General features: G+C 39.0%; 1 protein-coding gene across 1 annotated transcript in view; it reads left to right on the top strand.

Moving 5' to 3' along the window:
• Nucleotides 1-13,362, top strand: part of REV3L (REV3 like, DNA directed polymerase zeta catalytic subunit) — a 124,483-nt gene that overhangs the window by 49,426 nt on the left and 61,695 nt on the right. Inside the window, exons 3-5 of the mRNA XM_054821467.1 lie at nucleotides 55-129; nucleotides 1,505-1,665; nucleotides 7,180-7,276. Of these exons, the coding sequence (XP_054677442.1) occupies nucleotides 55-129; nucleotides 1,505-1,665; nucleotides 7,180-7,276 (333 nt within the window). The remainder of the gene's footprint in view (nucleotides 1-54; nucleotides 130-1,504; nucleotides 1,666-7,179; nucleotides 7,277-13,362) is intronic.

Raw genomic sequence — 13,362 nt, 5'->3', positions numbered from 1 at the left:
ATAAATGCCACAGCATAACTGGCTAGCCTCTTGCTTTTACTTCTTCCTCTCCAGGCCTTTTTATGGTTACCATGAAAAGGAGGGACAGTTTATGAAGATTTATCTTTACAATCCTGCAATGGTAAAAAGGTAAGGATGTGGTGATACAAAGTTCTGGCTAATTTCCTTATATCTTGTATTAAAACATCAATTTTGAAGCAAGATTCACCTACATCTTAACAAAATAAAAGCAACAAAATTATTGTCCAAATTTTTCAAAACACGTAAGAAAATTGGTAATTTTAACCACACCAATAATTTTTTTAAAGCAGTAGCATGTTAGGAAAGCAAAATCAAAATATACTTACCTTTAATTGTCTTGTATTAACTGTAATTGTTGAACACTGGAACAAATTTGCATCAGGTTACTTTCTCTGTAACTCTTTCATATATTATGGAGTAGAATTTGGTAGTTTTTAAGTTTTTAAATTCCAGCACCCATTATTAAATTTAAAATATACTTGGAAAACTGGATAGTTTTTGTTATTAAACAATTTCTCTATTTCTCAGTAAAGTAATGTTCTGTTAAATGAAAGCACAGTTGATCTCAATCTTACTGTCACAGTAGTTGCAGTAGATTCAGGAATAAATAAGGAGGAATTATTTCTCAAGTGTAAACTGAAATCCCTTGAGTGTGTAATATTACATCGTAACTTTTTTAAAAGATCTAATACATGATCATAGGATAGGATTGTCTGCACTTTGTTCTAGGCTATTAAAATTTTGCATTATGTTAAATTTCTTTCTTACTGTAATCTACATGCATGTATGATGTGACAGTTGTTTCGAACTTTGGTGCTGCTTATGTTTGAATTACTCATAACCAAATAAGGACTGACACTTCACTTAAATTTTTCCTTTAATTTTTCTGTACAGTTTTATTTTTTGAACCCAGTTTGTTGCATTTAGAAATGCTTAGTGCTTTTCTTTGATTTACAGATCTGTCCTGTTACTCTGAGGTAAATTTATCACACCAATTTGTAATTCTCCAAATATCTGTAGTTATTTTTAATTTGTTGATGTTTAAAAGAGCAGATTTGTCATGCTTCTAAGAAGCTATTAAAATACTGCTTCTGTCAAGGAGAACTAGAGAGACTTTCAAAGTTATTACTGGTGTGTAGGCATACAGCTGCTGCAGTTATTCTGTAGAAAGATTTCTATGGACTGTAGTGGCTTTGGATCAGTTGCAGGAATAGTACATTGTATGATGTTTTTTCAGAGAATTTCTTTTTTCTCTTTAAGCTGGATTCACAGCTCATTTGTAATAAACACCTAAGTATTGAATCATTATTAACAGAGATAATTTTTGTGGGTTTGTTATTGTGAATAAAAAATTCTTAAGTTAAAAGTACAACTAAGGCAGAACTTAAGAAGTTTAAGTATTTTATATTTTGATAAAATCAAGTATCAGTATTGTTGTACTGGAATAATTTTTGGTTTATGTCCTAATTGTCTTTAATTTTAGAGTGTGTGAGCTTCTGCAAGGTGGAGCCATAATGAACAAATCTTACCAGCCTCATGAAGCCCATATTCCCTACCTCCTTCAGCTCTTTATAGACTACAACTTATATGGAATGAATTTAATAAACCTGGCTGCTGTCAAATTCAGAAAGGCAAGGAGAAAAAGTAAGGTGTTTATTTCTTAAGACCGAGTAATTGTTTTGAAGGCTAAAAACTAATATTTTGAACAAAATGTTACTAGCTGTCAGACTTTTGCTGTAGTTTGTGGCTGAATGGGTATCATGTTGTTTCCCTATAGTTTGTCAAAACAAAGTCCATGTGTAGCGTTCTATTGCTGTTCCTCTTTATGCCTGTATATTGGGATTGAGGAAGAGTCTGCTTCCTGCAATGAGATGCTGTATGCCAGGAAACATATTTTCTGTCAGCAGCGTGGCTGTGACCATTTTCAAAAGATGATCACACCTCTTTTCACATTAGAAGATTAAAAATCATTGATATTTAGTTGAAGGATTTATATGAAATCATACTAATACTGTTGCTTTAATTTTTTGTGTTTGTTTTTCATCTTTATATCAATTATAATTTATTTTTGGCTTATAATTATGGCTAATTATTGTGCTCTGCTGACAAATAATGTTTTTAATTAAAATTTTTGTTTTAGTACAAAGGTCACTTGCTCTAGGGTGAAATTTGAAAATATAAATGTCTGAGCAAAGGAGGTATTTAAATTTTCATTTTAAAAAATTAGTTTGGCATTTTGAGTGTACACACATAAAAATGAAGTTTGGCAAGAACATCCATAATGTTATCTAAATGCTTCAGTATAAAGGGGAGATAACAGTAGGAAAACCATGATGTCTTTGGTACTTAACATTTAGAAAAATACGTATTGTATACCTAAATCATAATTGTTCCTACAGCTAAAGCAAGAGTTGAAAAGAATGATACAGTGTCTTTCTATAAAAACAGCAAGTAAGAATCATGCTGACTTTAATTTTTTCCTATTATTTTTATGCACATATATTCAGACAGCAATAGATTAGTGCATGGGGTTTCATAACTTATTCTCATCTAAAGAAAAATAGTCTTTTCATACTCAAGAATGCACTACACTTTTTGCTGCTGTTAAAACTGTAGGAAGACACAAGCTCAGCCACGGACAGAGCATCTTCAGGATCTTCAGTCCTGAGGAAGTATAGTCAGGTACCTTTAGCCTTCCAAATGTCTGAAGCAGCCTTCTGGAGACATGCAATGTGATTGCATCGAGTAGTTGCTCCCATTCTTTTTCAATAGCTCTTTTCCCTCTCTGTTCATGATAGATGAAAGACATGAGCTGTTTATAGTTTCCTTCATTATTTATTTAAGGATGAGAGACTTAGGTCTTAAGTGGGAAGAAGAGGGTGAAAGAGGAGCATGGGCTGAGACTTTTAACTATTCTGGTAGGGGAGAATCCAATAGGATAAAAGCAAGAAAATGACAGACTACCTTGTGCTGGCTTGATCAGATATGGCAGCAGTGCTCCTAGTGAGTGGCTCCACATAACAGACACATAAGTAGCCAGCCTCAGTCTGTTGGAGTCCCCAGGCACAGGATCACTGTCTACTACACCTAGCACGGCAGCTGAGCGACAAATGGTTTGTCCCTGGTACAACCTTAGAGAGGCAGTGCTGTCCAGAGAACAGTCCTTGCACAGCAGGCCTGAGGAGCGCCATCCTTTCTAAGCTCAGACCTGTTCGAGCGATGTAGAAGGCACAGCCTCTGCTTACGACTGACACACTTACCTGCCTGTTCCACAGCTGCTGTGTCTTGGGGATGTGCATTCATTTTAATAAGGTGCAGTTTGTACTGTGCAGGCCAGGCTAAACATTGTTTCTCAGATGGCAATAAAAGCCTTTGCTTGAAGATGTGCGGCAAACACTTACTTTTCTTCCCTTGCAGATGATGATGTAAAAATTGATCTGGCAAGGAATAGAAGATTCAATAATAGATCTGTTCCTAAATGTAAATAAGCAGCCTCAGGAGCCTGTTTCCAGAGGTATTTTTCCCATTGAGATAAGTAGACTCTTTTGAAGGCTGAGAGAGGTCAGCAGGCAAACGTGTGGTAGCTGGAATACTCTGCCTTCATCAGCCTGTATCCAGAAGTTCTTTTTTTCAAGTTCTTCTCTTTATGGATAGTGAGGAAGAAGGCTGCAAATTCATTCATGCACCATGTGCCACTAAAACTACTACAAAACTTTTATTTTCAGTAGTTGAATCTTTTTCTGTAATACGAATGAAAGACCTTGATGTGTCACTGCTACTGTCTTTAAAGATCTTCATGTCAAGAAAAGCAGAATATTGCGTGTCCTTAAATCTCTATCCCTATGAGTAACTTTACTGAAGAAACAAACTGATACAGGAATTTGAGCTTCGATTTCTAGAAGTATTTGAAAGTAGGGTTCATAAGGAATAAGAAAGGGGGGATGCACTGAAACTGCTCTGATATGGTATTTGAAATGCATATGATTGTTAAAAATAATAGTGTATGTTTTACCAGTTGGCCTGTAATCTTCTATAGGTGCTGTTACATATTCTCCTTCTATTCAGTCCCATTTTATCAACTTGGAACAATCAAGTTGCAGATGAAAAATAACAAGAGATGTTTCCACGTATAGTCAGCGTGCATTTTAGTACAGAGAATTAGCTGATACGCCACACAGTAAAAACATGGCTGTGTTTCTTCCTGGACCAGCTCTGCCCAGAGGCAAATCGTCACTTTTGAACAGCACAGACACTAAGCTACATTAAGCTTGAGCTGTGTCTGTGCAAATGGGATCAGATGTTTTGTGTTGTCTTTCTGGAATCACCTGTGTAGGCATCACAGTGCATAGGCCATCTTAGTGGAGGTGTGGCTGAATACGAGCTAGCTCCTGCATAAATACAAGCATGTCTTTTCACCGCACTTGTTAAATTTCTGGTGTGAGTTTAGTGTCTGTGTGCCATGTCAGTGCGCTTAGGAGTCTGATGTAGGGGCAAGGTTTGCAGGAACTAGTCTTGGTGCAATAGGGTTGGTCTGGAACAATTTAATTAAGCCTGCTAGATTTCAGTTGCTTCTATTTGTAGCTTCTAAAGCACTTTCAGCATGGTGTTTCACAGTTGCTTCTGTAGTAACTATATAATTTAGGGCTTTTTGCTACATGAGATCATAGAATCATAGAATGGTTTGGGTTGGAAGGGACCTCAAAGATCATCTAGTTCCAACCCCCCTGCCATGGGCAGGGACACCCTCCACTAGACCAGGTTGCCCAAAGCCCCGTCCAACCTGGCCTTGAACACTTCCAGGGATGGGGCATCCACAACCTCTCTGGGCAACCTGTTCCAGTGCCTCACCACCCTCACAGTAAAGAATTTCTTTCTAACATCTAATCTAAACCAACCCTCCTTCAGTTTAAAACCATTACCCCTCATCCTATTGCTACATGCCTGTGTTGGGTTTGCATGGCAAGGTTTTGGTAGCGGGGGGGGGCTACAGGGGTGGCTTCTGTGAGAAGCTGCTAGAAGCTTCCCCTGTGTCTGACAGAGCCAATGCCAGCCGGCTCCAAGAGGGACCCGCCGCTGGCCAAGGCCAGGCCAATCAGCGCCTCTGTGATAACATATTTAAGAAGAAGAAAAACACTTGGAGAGAGAGCTTTTGCAGCCGGAGAGAGGAGTGAGAAGATGTAAGAAACTCTGCAGACACCAAGGTCAGTGCAGAAGGAGGGGGAGGAGGTGCTCCAGGCGCCGGAGCAGAGATCCCACTGCAGCCCATGGTGAAGGCCATGGTGAAGCAGGGCTGTCCCCCTGCAAGCCCATGGAGGAAGGATGAGGGGGTGTAGAGATTCCACCTGCAGCTCGTGGAGGACCCCATGCCGGAGCAGGTGGAGGCACCTGAAGGAGGCTGTGGCCCCGTGGCAAGCCCACGCTGGAGCAAGCTCCTGGCAGGACCTGTGGACCCATGGAGAGAGGAGCCCACGCCAGAGCAGGTTTGCTGGCAGGACTTGTGACCCTGTGGGGGACCCACGCTGGAGCAGTCTGCTCCTGAAGGTCTGCACCCCAGGGAAGAGACCCACGCTAGAGCAGTTCATGAAGGACCGTAGCCTGTGGGAGAGACTCATGTTGGAGAAGTTCATGAAGGACTGGCTCCCGTGAGAGGGACTCCATGCTGGAGCAGGGGAATGATGAGAGGAGTCCTCCCCCTGAGGGTGAAGAAGCAGCAGAAACAACATGTGATCAACTGACCATAACCCCATCCACCATCCCCCTGTGCCGCTGAGGGGGGGTGGAGGTTGAAGCTGGGAGTGAAGTTGAGCCCGGGAAGATGGGAGGGGTGGGGGGAGGTGTTTTAAGATTTGATTTTACTTCTCATTCCTCTACTCTGTTTTGCTTAGTAATAAATTAGATGAATTTCCTCTCTAAGTTCAGTCTGTTTTGCTCGTGACGATAATTAGTGAGTGACCTCTCCCTGTCCTTATCTTGACCCATAAGCTTTTCGTTGTACTTTTTCTCCCATCTAGTGAAGGAGGGGGAGTGATAGAACAGCTTTGGTGGGCACCTGGCCTCCAGCCAGGGTCAACCCACCACAATGCCCTTGTAAAAAATCCCTCTCCAGCTTTCGATATACCTATCCCTGCTGTTCCATGTAGTGGAATTCACTTTGGCAAGACTGTTATGAAATGTACTTCAAAATTGTAGACTAAAACTAGATGTTCTAATAAATATTTATTTATTGAAGGCCTCTGACAATTGAGTTGTTCACTTAGTTTATCTTTAACAAATGCAAAAGTGTTTGCTATGGCTGAAAGGTAAATTTAATACAAAACCACCTGCTAGTGTGTGACACCAACATAGCTGAGAAAATTCAAGGTTCAAGCTGGTCTTTCCCATAGAAGTGGGAGACTGAGTAATTTTCAAGGTCTTCTACGATTCCACCTCACCCCAACTCCATTCCTGGGCTTTTTTCTTTCCTGTTGTATATTGTCTTTCCTTCCTCAGAACAGTGAAGGTTCAGGAGGAGACCCACAAGGAAGGTAGTAAATCTTCAGGGGGAACTTCCCCAGCATGACTTTGGAGCACACTTCCTTACACTGAGACTTCCAAGCAAACTTACACGGTGTTTATTTGTAGGTCAGGCAATATCTGCCTTCATTGCAGGTTTCCTCTTGCTGCTACTGCATCTGGAATATATCGTGTATTGTCTTTCAGCTCATAAATAAGAAAGAGGAAAAGTGTGAAGTAGAATTTAGTGTTTTCTTTTAGCTTCTAATTTCCATTGGGATCTGACCTGAGCACCCAGACACTTAGAATTCTGAAGTTTACATCAGACTCTGCATGATATACTTTGAAACAGTAAATCATGAAACAGTTATTTTCAGAAATAGGAAAAGATTGAATTTAGGTTAAGATATGACTAGAACACAGCAAATGTAATTCTAATAATGTCAGTGTGTTGAGAATATATTTTTCTTTTTATATATATCTACATGTTAGAAAGAAAGTTAAATCATTTAAATGATAGCATAGTTAACTTTTTGAAGATGATATGCAGTGCTGTTTATTCTTTAGGAGCATTTGGACTGGTAGTATTAAATAAAAAATGCAATTATATGCATAAAAATATTGTCACATAAATTAATTCATTTCTCATTCTGTTTTTCTTTCTAGGTGATACATCAGGTGTAAGTAAACGTCACAGAATTCATTTGCCAGAAAATTCAAACAGTGCATCTTTCATTGAATGGGAAGAAGATGAAATACCAAGGTCAGCATGCCAAATTTTCTTAATGTATGCAGTATTTTCTTACATACATCAACTTGTATATACTACAGGGTTCCCTTCTCTCATTTAAAGGACTCTTATGTTTTATATGTTTAAAAAAAAAAGGTACTAAGGTCACACAGGCGATTGTTATTTAATTTCTTTGTATACTTTCTGGTATATGGTTTTAAAAATCTAACTGGGAGATAACAATAGGAATATGTGTGGCAAATTCAGCTTTCTGGTTTTTGGAATATATGCTTGTAGCTAATGACTTTTGATGAAAAAAACTTAAACAAGTTTAATAGTTATGGAGAATACTTACACATAAGTTCACACATTCTGTTTTCATAATCACCCTTAACTAACATGAACAGTGTGCTGTCAGAGTATTCCAGTTTGTCCATTTCAAATAGTAGCTATGTAAGAATTTCAGCTTAGAATTTTCATGTCTGTCTCCCATACTCTTCCTTTTTTTCTATACATTTCCTAATCTACAGCTTATAATTTGTATAGCTTTACTTCTATAAGAAAAGGAATGTATTTGGGGTGTTGAGGTTTTTGGGGCCGAGGGGAAGAGAAACAGTATCTGGTGCTACCTTGATTTGTATAGTTTACCCATAGCAAGTTCATTCTTTAAGCTACTTTCTAATGTTTGACAGGTCCTGTAAATACTTTGTCATCTAGTAGTAGTAATATTAGTCTTTGAGTAGTTCCTGTCATTCTTCTCTGAACAGTTTATCAGGCTCAGTGTGCCACACTGCTTGCTAGCGTTACGTACTGGGAGCATTTGCTTCCCCAATAGAAAGCCTTAAATCTACTTCAGATTTTTCTAGTGTGCAAAAACTTGAGCTTGTGCAAGGTAGCATCTGTTTTTCTGATTCTACTACTCCTACTTTAAGGAAGTTTTGAAACAACATTCATCTGATGGTTGTCTTGTGATTTTACTTGTGGTCAATTCATATGCAGTTGCTCTTGGGCTATTTCTTCTCCTTTTTGGTTGCATACTTTGTTCATAGTCCATTTCAACCTTTGTTTGGCTTGGTTATGTAAGCCAAGTTAGTTAACCTTTGGGGGGGTTGGATTGTAAGTTAGACCAGGATTATCTGATGTTATTTTACACAGATCTGGGGAAGGCAGATAAAAAGAAAGCAAAGTAGCACTTCCTGGCTGTCAAACCCAGAGAGGGATGAGCCCAGCATAGCAGGAGGGTGTCTTCTATGCAGGCACCCATCCTCATGGCTGTATCCACACGCCTTCTTTCCTCCTCCTGCCGCACTTTTGTGTATACAGCCGGAGTGCAACACGTCACTTGTGCTAGTCCCTCCTTTTTTTGACTCTCACACGCATTCCAGCAGTAGGATGTTAGCAGTAATACCAAGTCTGTCCATTTCTCTAGCATTCATTCTCTGTACTTTTGCTAATAGGAATTTCTTTCTTGAATGTAAAGCTGGAATACTTGTGGTGGGTTGACCTTGGCTGGACACCAGGTGCCCACCAAGTTGCTCTATCACTCCCCTCCTCAGCTGGACAGGGAGGGGAGAAAATAAGATGGAAAAAACCTCGTGGGTAGGATAAAGGCAGTTTAATAAAGCAAATGGTCGCATGCAGAAGCAAAGGAAAAGAACAAAAGATTTATTCTCTACTTCCCATCAGCAGATGATGTCCAGCCGCTTCCTGGGAAGCAGAGCTTCAGTATGCCTAGCTCTGGAAGAGAAACGTCTTAAATGACGAATGCCTCCCCCACTTCCTCCTCCTTTCTCTCAGCTTTTTATTGCTGAGCAGACATCATATGGTATGAAATAATCCTTTGGTCGGTTTGGGTCAGCTGTCCTGGCTGTGTCCCCTCCCAAGATCTTGTCCACCCCCAGCCCACTGGTGAGGTGGGGAGAAATGTTGGACAGACAGCCTTGGTGCTGAGCCAGCACTGCTCAGCAGTAGCCAAAACACTGGTGTGTTATCAACACTTTGCTAGCTACCAGTAGGAAGCATAGCACTATGAGAGCTGCTGTGGGGAAAATTAACTCTCTCTCAGCCAGACCAAATACAGTACTACATAGTATACTAGACAAATTCCAGTGCCATATGTAATGATACTGGTAGTTCTCTTCTCTGATATGCTTTACAATCTCATTTACCATGTCAATTTGGTTTATGTAAACATTTTAGGATTTATTAGTACAAGATGTTTCTCCTCTTCCTTTTTTCCAACTGATAATCTTCCATTTGGAATCCCTTATAAGTTCATATAGGGTCTTGCATCCCATTTTTAAATTTCATCCTGTTTTTGTTATTCTACTTCTAAGTTATCCTTCTTTGTTTTATGGTACTATGATCTGGTTATGTATCCAGTATGTCTACTAGCTTGCCTTATCAGCCTATTTCGTTAGTACACTCCTGCATTTCCTGCCAACAATATTAATGAGATGTGAAGTAAACTCAGTCCCAGAAACTGGTCTATATTCAATTCTACGAATTTTGTAGCAACCCTCAGTCTTTTTTTATGTAACCAATAGGAATTTCACCTTTAGCCAACTCTTAAAACACTTTAATAATTTAGGAACTAATTTACATCTCCTCCAACTGAAATTGTTTTCCATTTGATACTGTCAAACATTCCTTTGTCTAGAAAATGAATTATCTTATTAAAGGTGTTCTAGCATGGCTGTCTTCCACATGCTGTAGGATGTACGTGCCACTGCAAAGTAACAAACCCAAACTCTTTTCCATTTGTGATTTTACTCTGTTCTGCATTTCCACAAAATTAATTGCCTGTTGTAATTTCTCCTGGATTAGTTATGGGAGGCATCAACTTAGAACAGTGTTCTTGTAATCAAACCCATACTGCAGTTTGTCCCACTTCAGATTACCTTCCTACTTTATTTCCTTTAAAATTCTGAAAATTTGCATCTAGGTTGGTTTAATGGACCCGTAATTGTTATGATCAACCTTGCCGATGGTAAATCTGACCCAGATAGTATATGAGATATCTATCCAAGGAAACCCTTGTAACTGTACCCTAAAATGATTGTGACTCAGATTTTTTTTCCATACTGTTTTTATTCTTGCTGTCTACAGCATTACTTGGTATCTGTAAAGCTGCCCTTCTTCCTTTATTTCTGTCTTTCCTTAACAAAGTATATTCTGTATTCCAAACACTTGGTTTCTGTGTATAGCTGTATTGATTTCTAGTTTTATGTGCAATACTGGCACAGTCCCGTCACTTTATTATCCAGTCTTCTTGAGTTTAAGTTGAGATGTTTAACTGTTTTGTGAATTGTTCAGCAAAAATATTTTACTTGGCATATTTCATCATTTGACTGCTATTTCCAGCAGCATTTGGAATTTCTCCTGTGTGTCAGTACTCTAAGTCTTTGTTTGTCCTTTACATCAGATATGAAGATCTCATAAATCTTTCCCTACCTTTTGCCTGTACACATAAGTTGTTAGTTGCTCTTTCAAGAAAAAGCAAAAAGGGAAAAAACAGTCAAATGTTGTTTGAGACTACAAAATTTCTAGGGCTGCCTTGTATTCTTAGTGATTGGGACATCCGTTTGGACTCATTATCCTTGGTTTGTGTACATTGAGAATAAATTTTTGAGATAGTCCAACACGTATCTGCCAAGTCCTTGCTGCAAGTGGCGCTTGACAAGTTCTCTGGTTTAGCCAAGCAGTGCCAGTGATTTGTCATTTCTTGACTTTGGAGTACATCAAGTAGTTGAAATCCAATGCTCTGGATGCCTGGTAGGAAATATGCAAAATATTATTCAAAAGTTACGTATGTAAAATTAGCAACATTTTGCATGAGTAAATGCTAGTGGTGGTTCCTTATTTAAAAAAAAAAAAATTTGAGAACTATGCCAGAGTTTCTTGGTCACTGAACTCACTCTTCAGTACTAGATAGCACCTTGCTACTCAGCCACTTCTCCAGAGCAGTATTTAACCCAGCCATGTCCTGTCTTGCTCCTGGCAAATCTCTGAATTATTAACTTGCTGCTATAATTAGCATACTGTGTTAAGCCAGGGACAGTTCTTATAATCTAATTCTAGAGAGGTTCTGTGTTGAAGTAGTCGAATATCCAAAGCCACTAGTGCCCAGGAATCCCTGATGTTGTAAGGCTTTTAGGTAGGATACTTGCCAGTGTTATCAGACTGGAGCCTACAAAGCCCACCTTAAAATAGGCAGTAGTCATCTGAGCCTGGCAGTGCTATCCAACAATTTTGACAAGAGGAATTCTTCACGTGAGACACATTTATGTTGTCCCTCAGGTAGCTGATAATAAATGATGAAACACTTCCATGAGTTCCAGTGAGAAAACTTTCTGGTAAACATCAGGCTTGGAGTAATCTGCCGGTTAAGTCTACCACTTAGATGTGACGTGTTAAAAGCAGAATGATTAGTAGAATGCTTTTGAGAAACACTTGAATCCTAGATTTGCTAGTGAACACTAGTTTATAGGGAAATCGAGAGATCTGACAACACTATTGTACAGTCTAGCAGTTGTGTAATGTTAAAGACTTCTACTAGATTTGTGGCTGTCATAATTGCTTTTCTCACTTGTCAGGATGTACATGTTTTTATTTAGCCATTTGATTCTTTATAAAATGTGTGCATTATTCAAGTCACTGGAACATCATGCAAACAAAGACTTTTTTTCTTACGTGAACAGAATATGGAAAATTATTATGTCAAAGTTTAGAGTCCTTATCAGTGTGGTTGAGTGACACCTTTCACATTCTCTGTGAGGTTCATTTTTTTTCCTGCTATCCTCAGTTTAACGTTATAAATACCTGAGATGTAGTCATCACAGAACTTGTTTCCCTAGGCTGTCATTAATGTTCGTGAATTAAGATACTGACCTTGATATCCATTCTTTAAGTTTTTTGAGGGCTTTGACCTAGCTAACTGTATGTAATGGACACTTTTTTAATTGTGCATCCACCGTTGCTTTAATTCATTGCCTCAGCATCTGAGGAACCAAACCTTGGTACTCTCTTTGAGCACAGGTTTCATCCTGCAGTAGTATTATTATCCCAGTGGATAGTGCCAACAAGCTTTTACTTTCTTCAAAAATAAGGACTGTTCTCTCTGTTCTCAAAATAATTTATTTGGAGCTTTTTCTACAAAGGTATGATGGATTTGTATGGCATTTTTTCAACATAGTGTGCAGGTATAAAAGGTAATTTTAAATGAATTGGTTTGAGTATCTCAAGTAGCCTGGCCATGGCAGCTCAATGTTGTGCAAGCCCGATTTATCTTGCTTCTTAGGAGAGTAAACTTTTGTTCTCTTGCAGCTAGGTTGTTTCCATTCCTATGCCACCTCACTTAACTGTGCCTTTCGTATCTCTGTATAACAAGTTGTACCTTGTGAACAATTCTATCTATGTTCTCTTTCACAAAACGAAACCTAGATGCCGTGAAAAGCTTTGGCTGGGACTTGCTAAGTCTTCTTTTCTAATCTTGTTCTAATACAGCTACTCTCAAATCATGGTTTTGATATTACATAAGTATCTTTTTCCTTGTAAAATTGACACGTGATGCAGGCAGGTGGCTAGACTGTTGTGTAAGCCAATCTGTGTCAAATTAGACCACTTCTGAGTATCTTTCAAGGGCATAACAACTGCTAATGACCTGAAGTTATTCATGTCTTCAACTAAATACAGCTAGGAGATTGGATGTATTCTAACTTCTTCATCCTATCTTCTCACTTGCTAATTGCAGCACTGTAGCTTCAGGAATGTGGTTTGGTCTGGGAGAGTGGGAGATACAGTTGCTTCTTATATTTTCCTGGTGTCTTGTGCATGTTTGTTCTAGGTGAGCAAAATCAGCAAACCTAACAGCTGACAAAGCTATCGGCAGTACTCAGATCATATAGTTCTCAAAGAAGTCACGTAATTATGTTACAAGCTGTCCTGAAGTACAGTTATTTATTCCTCCTTCTCCCTCTGACATTTCTGTTTTGTTCAGAGTGAATTAAAATATTAGAAGGGCCAGTTAAAGCTGCTCTGCTTTCATATGCCCTTTGAGGTTTTTCCTGAAGTGGGAACAAATGGCTCCTTGGCCTTTGTGGCTTACCTGGATGTTGCAG

The sequence above is a fragment of the Grus americana genome, chromosome 3, assembly GCF_028858705.1.
Source record: "Grus americana isolate bGruAme1 chromosome 3, bGruAme1.mat, whole genome shotgun sequence".
Classification (NCBI taxonomy): domain Eukaryota; kingdom Metazoa; phylum Chordata; class Aves; order Gruiformes; family Gruidae; genus Grus; species Grus americana.
Note: the sequence above shows the minus strand (reverse complement) of the source record. Positions and strands in the feature narration are given on the sequence as shown.